At 38.5% G+C, this 12,634-nt stretch overlaps 1 protein-coding gene across 5 annotated transcripts in view; it reads right to left on the bottom strand.

The window, feature by feature from the left end:
- Positions 1 to 1,363: 1,363 nt before the first annotated feature.
- Positions 1,364 to 12,634, bottom strand: part of LOC306868536 (NEDD4-like E3 ubiquitin-protein ligase WWP2) — a 77,269-nt gene continuing 65,998 nt past the window's right edge. For 3 of the 5 annotated variants that reach the window (XM_079414752.1, XM_079414754.1, XM_079414755.1), the window contains 9 exons: positions 11,802 to 11,890; positions 10,118 to 10,277; positions 8,062 to 8,195; positions 7,847 to 7,987; positions 4,461 to 4,581; positions 4,163 to 4,267; positions 3,971 to 4,067; positions 2,432 to 2,504; positions 1,364 to 2,348 (listed from right to left, as the gene is read on the bottom strand). In XM_079414752.1, coding sequence (XP_079270878.1) covers positions 2,249 to 2,348; positions 2,432 to 2,504; positions 3,971 to 4,067; positions 4,163 to 4,267; positions 4,461 to 4,581; positions 7,847 to 7,987; positions 8,062 to 8,195; positions 10,118 to 10,277; positions 11,802 to 11,890 — 1,020 coding nt within the window. In that variant the 3' untranslated portion in view covers positions 1,364 to 2,248. Of the gene's footprint in view, positions 2,349 to 2,431; positions 2,505 to 3,970; positions 4,068 to 4,162; positions 4,268 to 4,460; positions 4,582 to 7,846; positions 7,988 to 8,061; positions 8,196 to 10,117; positions 10,278 to 11,797; positions 11,891 to 12,634 lie in introns of all 5 variants that reach the window. The other 2 variants (XM_079414751.1, XM_079414753.1) reach the window with 1 other exon arrangement.

Raw genomic sequence — 12,634 nt, 5'->3', positions numbered from 1 at the left:
TAAATGTTTGACAGCACTAATTTTAAGTAAAATGCATTTATTACTATTCATCTGGACTAGTGTACAAACAACAAACACACGTGGAGTGCATAGATTTCTCTTCGAAATGCTCTGTATGTTATTCTTTTGACAATATAGTTCCATATGGCTATATTTATAGTGTCTGTGATCAGTTTTAATGTTTAAACTTGCTCATTTCAGCTATTAATCAAGTGAACATGGACATTTAAATAGATTTATACACTTTACACAAATGTCATATTAATTTTAAAATACCCACCGGCTCATTTCTGTAAAATAACCATATTGAACATAAAGAGCTTTATATATAGGCCTAGTTCAACATCGAGTTTAAAAGATGGACTGCAGTTCATTTTATATCCATGAATTTCCAGGATGCAATCTAGTTGTTTGTGTTTACATTGAATAAATAATTCTTTTGAACATTCAGATTCATATTGATTCACAAATACATGTTCAGATCTAAGATCACAGTCAACAGTGAAGCTGAGAATGATCAGAAGAACCTCAAAAGAACAATATTTAACTGATATATATTTTAGAGCCGAACATAACTTGAAAAATGTGCTGCATAATCAATGATCTGAAATCCTGAATGTCATCATAAGCACTTCCAGTAATTACAGAATTACGGTGGAATATTTAACCTGAAAAAATAAGTCTTCAAACCGTATATTTGATGTGTTAAAACATGTCTACAATATAGTGGTATAAAGATAAAGGCATTGATCAGCCTTCAAATTAACTTTGCTATAATGCTCTTGTAATTTATATGTTTTAAATTTCTTTTTATTTTTGATCTACTGAACATTTTGTGACTGACCCAAAGCTGCTCTGAGATCCAGTAGAAATCCTCAATTTAATCGAGCTGCATTCACACCATGTTGGAATGATTTGAGTCCAGCTTAAGAAAGCGTTCACATCTTTAAAACACAAACTATAGAAATAAATAAAAACAGTTTAATGTAGCTAACAGTTCTTTAACTAATGCATAAAATTAAGGCTAAATGTTAAGTGGATTTAAATAGATTTATACGCATAACAACTGTTACTTTATTATTCAAATCACACGATTCATTTCTTCCTTAATAGTGTTGTCATAGAAACGCATAACTGCAAATCTAAAGATGTAAGAGCATAAGAGTAGATGGTCCTTTAGTAATTATGGAAAACTTGCGGTAAATGCACTGAATTTCATATCATGTGCTCCCATATAGTTTCCATCAGAATTAACAATAAACTTGAAAATAATCTTGTAAAAAAAAATCAATAGTTGCTTGTTCAGATGCTAGCAGTGACAGAAGTATTATGGACAGCAAAAAAAAAAAAGTGCATATAAATACCAAACAAACTGAAGAAGATTTTAAAGCTTTTTTTAATATTTAAAATCATCCACAGACTGTGTTTATTTGAGCTATATACAGTGTTGCATGGCATGTCCCAAAATAATGAAATCACGTCTGCTCAGTCTCTTTAAAACAGTTATTTTCTCTCTCCTCTCAGTGGTCTTCCAGTGCGTATACACACACAGATACGACCCACGAGCCCCAGCGCTGCGGCCCATCTGCAACTGAACATTTGCTGCAGATTTATTTTATTAGTAGTAGTAATATTTCTGTATGGGATGCTGCACTATAAGCAGGGAGTTTGAGAATTTCCCCTCACACTGGAAAATCAGGATCGATTACGTTTTGATTCAGGCAATTCAGGGAATTCATTTTGACTTGATTTACAAATCTGGTTATGCTGTGAACTGTGTCATAATTTGCATTGCTTTCTCTGCATAGAAATGTAAGGTGAAATCATCATCCCCTGAATTTACCAAATGAACTATTACATTCAAACATATCATTTATCTGCTGCTGGTCCATCAGGGTCTCAGCTCCACAGTTAACCCAAAAATGAAGCAGTTGTTCGCTCATCCTCATGTCATTACGTCCCAGCATGCTGTTATTTATTCAGTGGAAGACAAGCGCTACAGTGAGAAGAATCTGTACGCATCTCTTCTCCAAACTCTTCCTTTGTGTTGCACAGAAAAATAACAGCGCATCGGTTTGGAGTGACGTGGGGTGAAGAAATGAGGTGCGTTTTCATCTTTAGGTGAACTAGTGTTTGAAATGTAAATCTGCTGTAAGTCTAATCAACAGTTCATTCAGTCCACATTAATGGCCTGTTCAAAAGAAATTAATTATTTAGCTGGTCCTGTCCCGAGATATAAGCAGTCTCGTCACTCTTGTCCGAATCCCTCGGTTTCCTCGATGGCGAACAGAAGCTTTTCTCGGAGCTGCTCCAGGTTCTTATAGGGCGGCAGATCCAGACGATTAAAGCTGAAATTATAAGGCAGGACGGATGAGCACAAACACACTTCTGTGAAAAGAGTTTGTACCGTCTTTGGGATTCAGAGACTCACCAGGTGTGACTTCTAGGCAGCCAGGTTTCCTTCCCCACTTTGTCTATGCAGAACTTCTGTGGCCCGTTACTTCCTAAACAACAAGATCATCAAAAGAGGAACTATTAAAACGATTTGCAGGCCCACAGTGAGGACTAACACAGGTCACATGTGACGAGCTCAAAGCTGCATGCTGGGAAGACTCAAAACTAATTTAGTTACTGTAAGAAGAAGAAAATCCAATAAATAGTTTTTTTTTTTAAGTTTATCATTTAATAAAAACCATATTTGTATTTAGCTCATATGATATTTAGTTTGACCATCTTTTCACACACTCAATTACTTTTTTAAAAGTTTAAGGTTTGGACAGTGCCAATAAAACTAAAAACTTCATACACACATATATATACATATATAAATTAGGGCTGTCAATCGATTAAACTATTTAATCACGATTAATCACATGATTGTCACGAGTTAACTCCTGATTAATCGCACATTTTTATTTGTTCTGAATGTACTTTACATGAATACTTTTCAAGTTTTTAATAGTCTAATCAACATGGGCATGGAAAAATATAGATGCTTTATGCAAATGTATGTTTATTATCATTGAAACCATAGTCAACAGAGCATGAAGACTAGACCTATTTCAAAGGTCACAGATATTTTTCAAAGAAATTGTTCATGTCTATTAGACACATGAAAAAGAAATACCAGGTTCCCATTACTTCTCTTTCTTTGCACGGAGCAATTTACTGACAAACCTGTTTACATTTTCACAGGACAGGGCAGCTCACTTCTTCTGAACATGCAAAATGTACATTTATTATTTATTATTACATTTGTTTGCCTCTCTGCACCCACATACTGTATTTTGATGCAGCTAAATTCTCAATAAAATGGTTTTCATTGATATATTTGACTGTTTCTGTTGTCAGGCAACAGAATGAATATGAAATAGTGACTAAAACGTGGCTCATTAAGACTCAGCTCTCCCTTCCAAGATGTTAATCTGCACAAAACTCCTGATAATCGAGCCGTCGCCTGATGAAATCAAATACACATAAGATAATGACAATAGCTGTGCTGTGATTTCGGCTATACTTGCATGTAAAATTAGAGAAGCAGCATAATATCTGTGTTTAACTGAAAGCGCTGCTCCTCTCGCAGAGAGAGCGAGGTGTGCGTGCGCACTGGGACAGCAAGACCTCGTAGTACCGGCGAGTCTCAGACACTAAATAAGGTTTGGGCCAACCCTAAAGATCTGTCGCTAGGCACTTTTTTGAAGGAGAAAAAAAAAAGTCGCTAAGTAGGACACAATGCATCTCCATTTCTCCAACTACGGGTTAGGCCACGGGTCAAACAGAAAATGTGCGCTGCGTTAATACAATTAGTGCCGTTAAATTAATTTGCGTTATTAAAGTGTTAATTTTGACAGCCCTAATATAAATAAGCATATATAAAATATAAAGCCATCTGACATGTTGAGAGCATGCAGTGATTTCCTACTGTACTGTATGACACATGGATCTGTTGTGTGTGATATTATAACTCTACCTATCAGTTCGGCAAAGCCTCCAACCGGCAGGCGACAAGTTCCTGTGACGAACTGCAGGAGGCGAATTCTCTTTTCATTGTCCATTTCCTTTACCACCTGTGTGACACATAATGAAATATATAGTATATATTAAAAAGAGAGAGACAGGAGCAGTGGCTGTGAGTGCTTAAAAACACCCGAGACTGAATTACCTGCCAGAACCAGTGGATCTGCTTGCTGTTTTTGGTATAATGCCGATAGATGGTGCTCTTCTGCCAGTCGTTCAGATCGATTTCCTGCATCCCACACAACATGAGCTGGAGCAAGAAACAATCACACACCATCAACCTCACAACCTGATAAAGATAACATCAGTACGCCTAAAACAAGTCCAAACTTGACCACACTGTTATTCACATCCGTTTCCTCAACATTTGTGTCTCTATATAGACAAGGGTTTTTTAATTACACTTTATGTCAAGTCCTTGCTAAAAATACTAAAACACCCACCTCCAGCTCTTTCTCATCAAAATAACGCAACCACTCCAGAGGCACAACTTCATTGAACCCATCCAGGAAGGCTTTCGTTTGCTCGTCCACCCCGCGTGTGAAGCGCCAGTCAGTGAGCAGACTGCAGGAAAGAGTTTACAATCACTGTGTTAAAGGAACAATCCATTTTAAAGGGGTCATGAACTGAAAAAACTAATTTCCTTGATCTTTTCACATATAAGACACAAGCTTCAGTCTGGATCCAACCCTTACGAAGATCTGAGAAGAGATGATGCCAACCCCCCAGAAGACCTAGGATGATGCTAACCCTGGAACAACATATAAAACTACCAAATTTTGATTCATCGCAACATATAATCATTGCTGTTAACAGTGTTCACCGTCTGTTTGATTACGTGTAATTTGTAACTAACTGCATGATTTTTTTACTGTACATTTCTGCCATAGTCACCACTAATAACCTACTCCTAAATATAATGTAGAAACGTACATTTTTCTGTAAAGCTGCTTTGCAACGATTTGTATCATGAAAAGTGCTATACAAATAAACTTGAATTGAGTTGAATATAAGAGGCCATTGTACTATAAAAACATCCGGTTTCAGAACTCAAAACTTTCTCGTTAAGCCCCGTTCACACAAAGAACGATAGCTATAAAGATAACGATATTAGCGTCCACACCAACAAACGATATCATCTGTTTATTCTCAGCGCAAGCTCGTCTGCCGCTTTAAATTCTCCAGCTCGAGATAGCAGGATTGATTCTGATTGGCTGTCAATGGTTGTATCGTTCATCAGCTGGAAAAAATCGTTCTGAAAGTGATTCTAACGATATCGTTTCTCTGTGCCTTTATCGTCATAGCTGTGGTGTGGACTCTGCTATTCTTTAATATTGAGAACGATTTTTAGAACTGTATCTTTATCGTTACCTTTAAAGTTATCGTCTTTGGTGTGAACCAAATATTAACTTATATTGATTTCATTGATGGACAGGACACATCATTAGGTGTGTTTGACTTGAATCAAAGTGCCGCAAGAGCTATTCGAAAGCATAAGGATTCGTCTGCTCTCTTATGACTCTCGCGGTACTGTGATGTCATACACTGATCATTCTGTGCAGCGCTTCAAGTCGAACACACCTAGTGACTGTTAAGCCCCGCCCACCGATTCTACGTCACTGCCGTTTAGCCCCCCCCACCCCACCGATTCTACGTCACGGACTGTTTAACCCCGCCCACCGATTCTATGTCTCTGCCTGTTTAACCCCACTCACAGATTCAACATCACGGACTGTTAAGCCCCGCCCACCGATTCTACATCACTGCCTGTTTAACCCCGCCTACCGATTAAACATATCAGACTGTTTAACCCCACTCACAGATTCAACATCATGGACTGTTAAGCCCCGCCCACCGATTCTACGTCACTGCCTGTTTAACCCCGCCTACCGATTAAACATATCAGACTGTTTAACCCCACTCACAGATTCAACATCACGGACTGTTAAGCCCCACCCACCGATTCTATGTCTCTGCCTGTTTAACCCCACTCACAGATTCAACATCACGGACTGTTAAGCCCCGCCCACCGATTCTACGTCACTGCCTGCTTAACCCCGTCTACCGATTAAACATATCAGACTGTTTAACCCCACTCACAGATTCAACATCACGGACTGTTAAGCCCCACCCACCGATTCTATGTCTCTGCCTGTTTAACCCCACTCACAGATTTAACATCATGGACTGTTAAGCCCCGCCCACCGATTCTACGTCTCTGCCTGTTTAACCCCACTCACAGATTCAACATCATGGACTGTTAAGCCCCGCCCACCGATTCTACGTCTCTGCCTGTTTAACCCCACTCACAGATTCAACATCATGGACTGTTAAGCCCCGCCCACCGATTCTACGTCTCTGCCTGTTTAACCCCACTCACAGATTCAACATCATGGACTGTTAAGCCCCACCCACCGATTCTACGTCTCTGCCTGTTTAACCCCACTCACAGATTCAACATCATGGACTGTTAAGCCCCGCCCACCGATTCTACGTCACTGCCTGTTTAACCCTGTCTACCGATTAAACATATCAGACTGTTTAACCCCACTCACAGATTCAACATCATGGACTGTTAAGCCCCGCCCACCGATTCTACGTCTCTGCCTGTTTAACCCCACTCACAGATTCAACATCACGGACTGTTTAGCCCCGCCCACCGATTCTACGTCTCTGCCTGTTTAACCCCACTCACAGATTCAACATCATGGACTGTTAAGCCCAACCCACCGATTCTACATCACTGCCTGTTTAACCCCACTCACAGATTCAACATCATGGACTGTTAAGCCCCGCCCACCGATTCTACGTCACTGCCTGTTTAACCCTGTCTACCGATTAAACATATCAGACTGTTTAACCCCACTCACAGATTCAACATCATGGACTGTTAAGCCCCACCCACCGATTCTACGTCTCTGCCTGTTTAACCCCACTCACAGATTCAACATCACGGACTGTTTAGCCCCGCCCACCGATTCTACGTAGTAGATGTTTATACGGGGCGAACACTCAGGTCTAGACAGAAACCAAACGATGAAGATGCTCAGAAGACAACAAGATGCTATGCAGTGCCAAGATGAGGAAAAAAAAGTGTTTGCGTTGCCTTCTTTCTGATCTCAATGTTAGGAAAGAGTGAATGAACTTTATTTTTAATGAAGATCCAGATCACGTCAGTAACAACTCAATCCTTCATTTTACCGCAGATTCGTTTACAAACGAGGCACAATTTGACACAGGATTTTCAGAAAGATTGAAACTAAAAGACGACTATACTGGATTCGACAGTAATGTCGCAACACAAGTGTAAGTAACTGATTTCATTGCATGGGCACTATTGTTTTGTCTCTTAAAGAGATTGTTTGATATGCATTGAGTTATTTAATGTCAAACATACACAACTATTAGCCAATCATATCAGCGGGCGTTTACTTCAGAGCCTACAATCCTCCGCGACTATTCAAACAGAGCAGGGTTAAAAACAGGACAGAAAATAGCTTATTACTTCTAATTTTTGATGTAAAAATCTTGTTAACATTATAAGGGGACCTCAGAGAACAGTACAAAATAAAAACGACAGGCAGTTCATAACCCCTTTAAATGACACAAAAAAAGTTTCAGAATTGAAAAAGGTGAATAAAGGAAGTTAAACGTGTGGAGTTCCTGCATCACTAGCAGCACCAGACTGAGTTGCAAAAATAATGACCGTTTTCAAACAGGTTTCTCAAACAGAGTTGTGTATTAAACTGGAATTAGATAAGTATTCTAACATAAAAAACATTTAACTGGCTAGTTATACTGGTATCATCTAAACATGGGGCATCTGTACCTAATGTACTCCTCCTTGTTGTCCAGAGTGACCAGTTCATTTTCTCCATCGTTCTTCAGCTGATGTGTCGTCACCTTGCCCAAAATCTCCATGTCCTGAGCGAAGTACAGCTCCACGCCGCACTCTTCCAGATCATTCTCTCTGTGAACGCACATCAGCATCAATGTTTGTTTGGACTGACGTCAGCGAGTGCAGTCTGCAGTCTCGATACTCACTTGACCCACATGATGGAGTTGTAAAACTCAGGGTCGATGGACTCCAGGTCTTTCAGGGTGGGTTTCTTGTTAAGCATGCGCTTGTAGAAGGGCAGAGTGAAGCCCGTGTCAATGAACTTCCCATGATACAATGCCTGCAGAGAGCCAATCACAGGTCAGAGGTCATAAAACAAATATAGTAGTTCAGGTCTTTTCTTCCCTATTATGGTATATGACAGGATGCTGGAGAAGAAAGATTGAGACTTGTTTGGTTATTAGACAACCTTTTGCCCAGTCTTATCTATACACACACACACACACACAGTTGTGCTCATAAGATACCCCTTGCAGACTATGCAAATATGTTAATAATTTTGAAAATTGCCTGTTTGAAATGAACAGGAACGTCTTTTGAACAGGATGTGTAAATTTTTCTTATTTTTATTTAAAGATCATATTTTTTAATTTGGTTAGGGTTAAGGAATAAATTACATTTTAAAATATATTTAAACAGAAAACTGTTTTAAATAGTAAAAATATTTCAAAATTGTACTGTTTTTGCTGTACTTTGGATAACAAAAATGCAGGCTTGGTGAGCAGAAGAGACTTTACATTAAAAATCTTACTGTTAAAAACAATTATATATTTATATAATGTATATGTAATTGTAACACTGCAACATTTAATGAAAAAATAGAACTGTTAATTTGGGTTTAATTACATACTCCTGGGAATTCGACATGTCCTAAATGTTGCATGGTATCTAAATCTGATTTAAAAAGGATTTTGCTTATTATTCTAGAATTATTATGAATGCAGCTTTTAAAAGCTCACATTAATTGAGACCACATTGCATATTTCTGCTTTAAAATTAATTTCAAGAACAAATCCACGCATCAGCTAGGGATTCATCAATTGATCAGCCATGGATAATTAACAGTTGATTTTCATCCAATCCTGTTTAAATTTAGGACCAACATTGTTTTTTATTGCAGCATGCAAGATTTCACACATACGCTCCAGCTTTCAGATGAATCTGTTTTCAGGGCTGCAAATACAGTATGACTTCATGGCTGGAGGGTGAACGGTTGGCTATTATAAGCATTCATGTCTCTTTAAATGTGTTTGCATTGTATCAAGCCCAATTTCAAGAGTCATTAGGGTATTGTTGGAACCCATTTCAAAGGTCACCATAAATAAATGTTTGTCATGATAACACATGGCTGCAATAACAGTTTAACCTGCAATAACGAAACCATAACATTGTCTTAGAAATGCTTCATTATTTTGAGCGATCTGTGTTAGATAATACTAAAGAGACTGAACAAATAAATAATCATGTTTTCTGACTGGAACAGGACATATGAATCTTGCTTCTGAGTGTATCTGGACTGTGATGCTAAACTCGTCTCTAATTTAACAGTGTGGTATATTATCATACGACCATAATGTAAAAATCATGGAACGTTTTTAAGTATATGAGTATATTCAGCGTAATTTTCACATGAAATGGAAAACTGTCCTCTGGATTCACAAACACTTGTAAACCTCAGATTTGATTTTAAATGTGTGTATATTAATAAATTCCAATCATTCATAAATAACGCGTGTGCAAACATTCACAAAATTGATGATTCTCATTACTCCGAGTAATATCATTAAATACAAGTTTAGCTTTTCTTCAATTCTCTTCTCTCACACTCTATATACACTCTATATAAATGTGCTTTTGTTGTAAAGGGACAGCTGACTGTTTAATGTAACCGCACAGAGCTGTGGGAATGATCTCCAAAACAAACACAGGCACCCCGAGTCACAGTCTGTTGCACAAAACAGGAGAAACACAAGGGCTGAGGAAAACTGTAACGCACAGCATAGAGAATCACTATGATATTCTGCATTAGAGGAAGTGCTTGTGTTCGGTCCAGATCTTAATATAAGACCAGTCACTATATCAAAACACAATGATTTCATTCTCATGCCATGAGGTTCACACGCAACCAGATGTACAGAAACACAGACTGAAAGAGAGTTTAGTTTAATGCTGAGGGAAGCTACTAGTCTTAAGGGGTCTCACCATGGCAATGAAGCGGCCGATGAAGCGGAAGTAGGTGAGGTGGTCGGGGTTGATGGAAGAAGCAGGGTTAATCTGCAGACAGTAGTTGTTTTTACCGGCGTACTCAAACAGACAGTACATGGGGTTCAACACCTCATGAGACAGCAGGAAAAACCACTCCCTACAGACAGAAATACCAAACATAACGTCAGTAACATCACATTACAATACCAGCTAAAGATTGACAAACTGTGTTGGCACATTACACAAAAATAAAAATAGTTTGGGGAATTCTTTGAAAACGTACAAATCAGTATGTAGCTTATTAGGAATGATTTATGAAAGTATTCAACAGATGTCTACAGTAAAGGGAACATTGAATTGTTTGAGGCCTGACAGAAGCCTGTTTCTTTACAAAAGACACAACTACTTATGAGAGTCATGGGAAAGAACAGAAAACTTGTTAACAACAGCAAAGGAAATACCAATTCAGGAACATTGTAACTTAACTTTCTTTTCATTTATTTTTATTATTAATATTATTTCCCACATTTTAGAAAAGCAGTAAAGTCATAAAACTATGAAATAACCCACATGCAGCTCTACATACTCATACTGCATTCTGTCAATCAACTTCATGAGATGCATCCTGGGAAGCTTTTAAAACACAGTATGTTAATATATCTATGTATGCTGGACACATTTTGGCTGTCTTTCCTTCACTATTCACTCCAACTCCTTCATTAAAAAACAGTTATGTTTTTACCAATTTCAGTTTTGTAAAGAAAGGCACAATCATTCTGTGAGACACTTGTGAGGGACGCTAACAAAACCAAATGAAAACAAACTTACAGAAAAAAAACAACACACAAATGTGACCCTGAGCACAAAAGCAGTCATGAGTAGCACAGGTATATTTGTAGTAATAGCCAACAATACTGTATGGGTCAGAATTATACATTTCTCTTTTATGCAAAAATCATTAGGATATTAAGATCATGTTCCATGAAGATATTTTGTAAATTATTGTAAATATTGTCGTATCCTAACAAACCATACATCAATGGAAAGCTTATTCATTCAGCTTTCAGAGGATCTATAAATCTCAATTTCAAAAAAACTGACCCTTATGACTTTTATTTTGTGGTCCAGGGTCACAAGGGAACATTTTGTAGAATACAAATCTGAATCAAAACAATTATTAAAAGTGAAAAACAAATGAAACACAATTTGATGGACAGTACTCACTTCTACTATATAAGAATTAAAGAAATTCCCAGACAAGAAAATGCCACAAAAAGTGACGTTTCAGCTTATTCTGTATGTAAAAACAGTGCAGGTGCAACATAAAGTGATGAAGATGAAGACAGCACAAACACACATTAAATCATAAGCAGTACAACAGAACCCAAGCCCTGACCTTTGACCCCAGGGGTGTTTGGACAGAAGCTTTAGGGGCAAAGGATGATTGGGGGTGGGGGTGGTTTGGTCGACGCAGACACCTCCAGACATCCGGTCCGTGGTTCTACCCTGTGGTAGAACAACATGACGTAACCTACCATAGGGTAAAACCACTGACAGGACGCAGGAGACAGACACAGACACAGGAAGACAACTACGAGCTCCAGACACCAACGAGCAAAGTTACACCACAGCCGCCCCCAAACCAGAAACGAGACGCCACAGGAGCTCACACTGAACTTGCCTGGCTATTCCTCCGTAATCCAGCCCCTCCTCTCCTCTCATGATGATGTAGAGCCTCCGGCGCAGGTCATACGGCTTCATGTTCATGATCTGAGAGGAAACACCACGCCATTCTCATTAGAAAGGTGTCAGCAAAAAGAAAATGTGAAAACTTTGTTTAGAAATGTTGCTTGTCCACCTCAGGTCATCAAAATAAAATTATATCAGAGGTCAGAGAGCTCTCAGATTTCATCAAAATATCTTAATTTGTCTTCTGAAGATGAACGCAGGTCTTACGGGAGGAGTAATTAATGACAGAATTTTCATTTTTGGGTGAACTATCCCTTTAAGGCCTCTCCACACCAAGAATGATAAACATAAATAGGGCCCTATGATTTCTGCGATGCGGAAAATGCTAAATCGCAGAATTCAGTCGTAAAAATGGAAATTACTGTATAACGCGGAATGTCACAGAATGTGTCAAATTTTGGATGAATGCATCAAAAGTAGATCAGTGTACTTTAATTAAAACGCGATATGGACTAGTGTCTGTGAATATTAAGCCAAAAAATACTATTTAAATATGAATCCTGCATGTTTGCGTGTCTCTGTGTGAATGAATGGCACAGACGTGTGGTTTTGCTTACTACTTTTTTTGAAACGTGGCATTTTCAGCCTACGAGTACATGAACACATGAACAATCTCTAGAAACATTTTACCGTTTCTTTTGCGGAAACTTAAAGGTCTTCGCAACAACCCGTCAAAATAAAAGTTTGGTTTAACGTGAAGAAACTGTGACAGAATGTCCAGCGCTCTCTCCACCCTCAATACCACGACTGAGGTGCCCTTGAGCA

The sequence above is a fragment of the Barbus barbus genome (assembly GCF_936440315.1).
Source record: "Barbus barbus genome assembly, chromosome: 50".
Taxonomy (NCBI): domain Eukaryota; kingdom Metazoa; phylum Chordata; class Actinopteri; order Cypriniformes; family Cyprinidae; genus Barbus; species Barbus barbus.
This window is presented reverse-complemented; position numbering and strand designations above follow the sequence as displayed.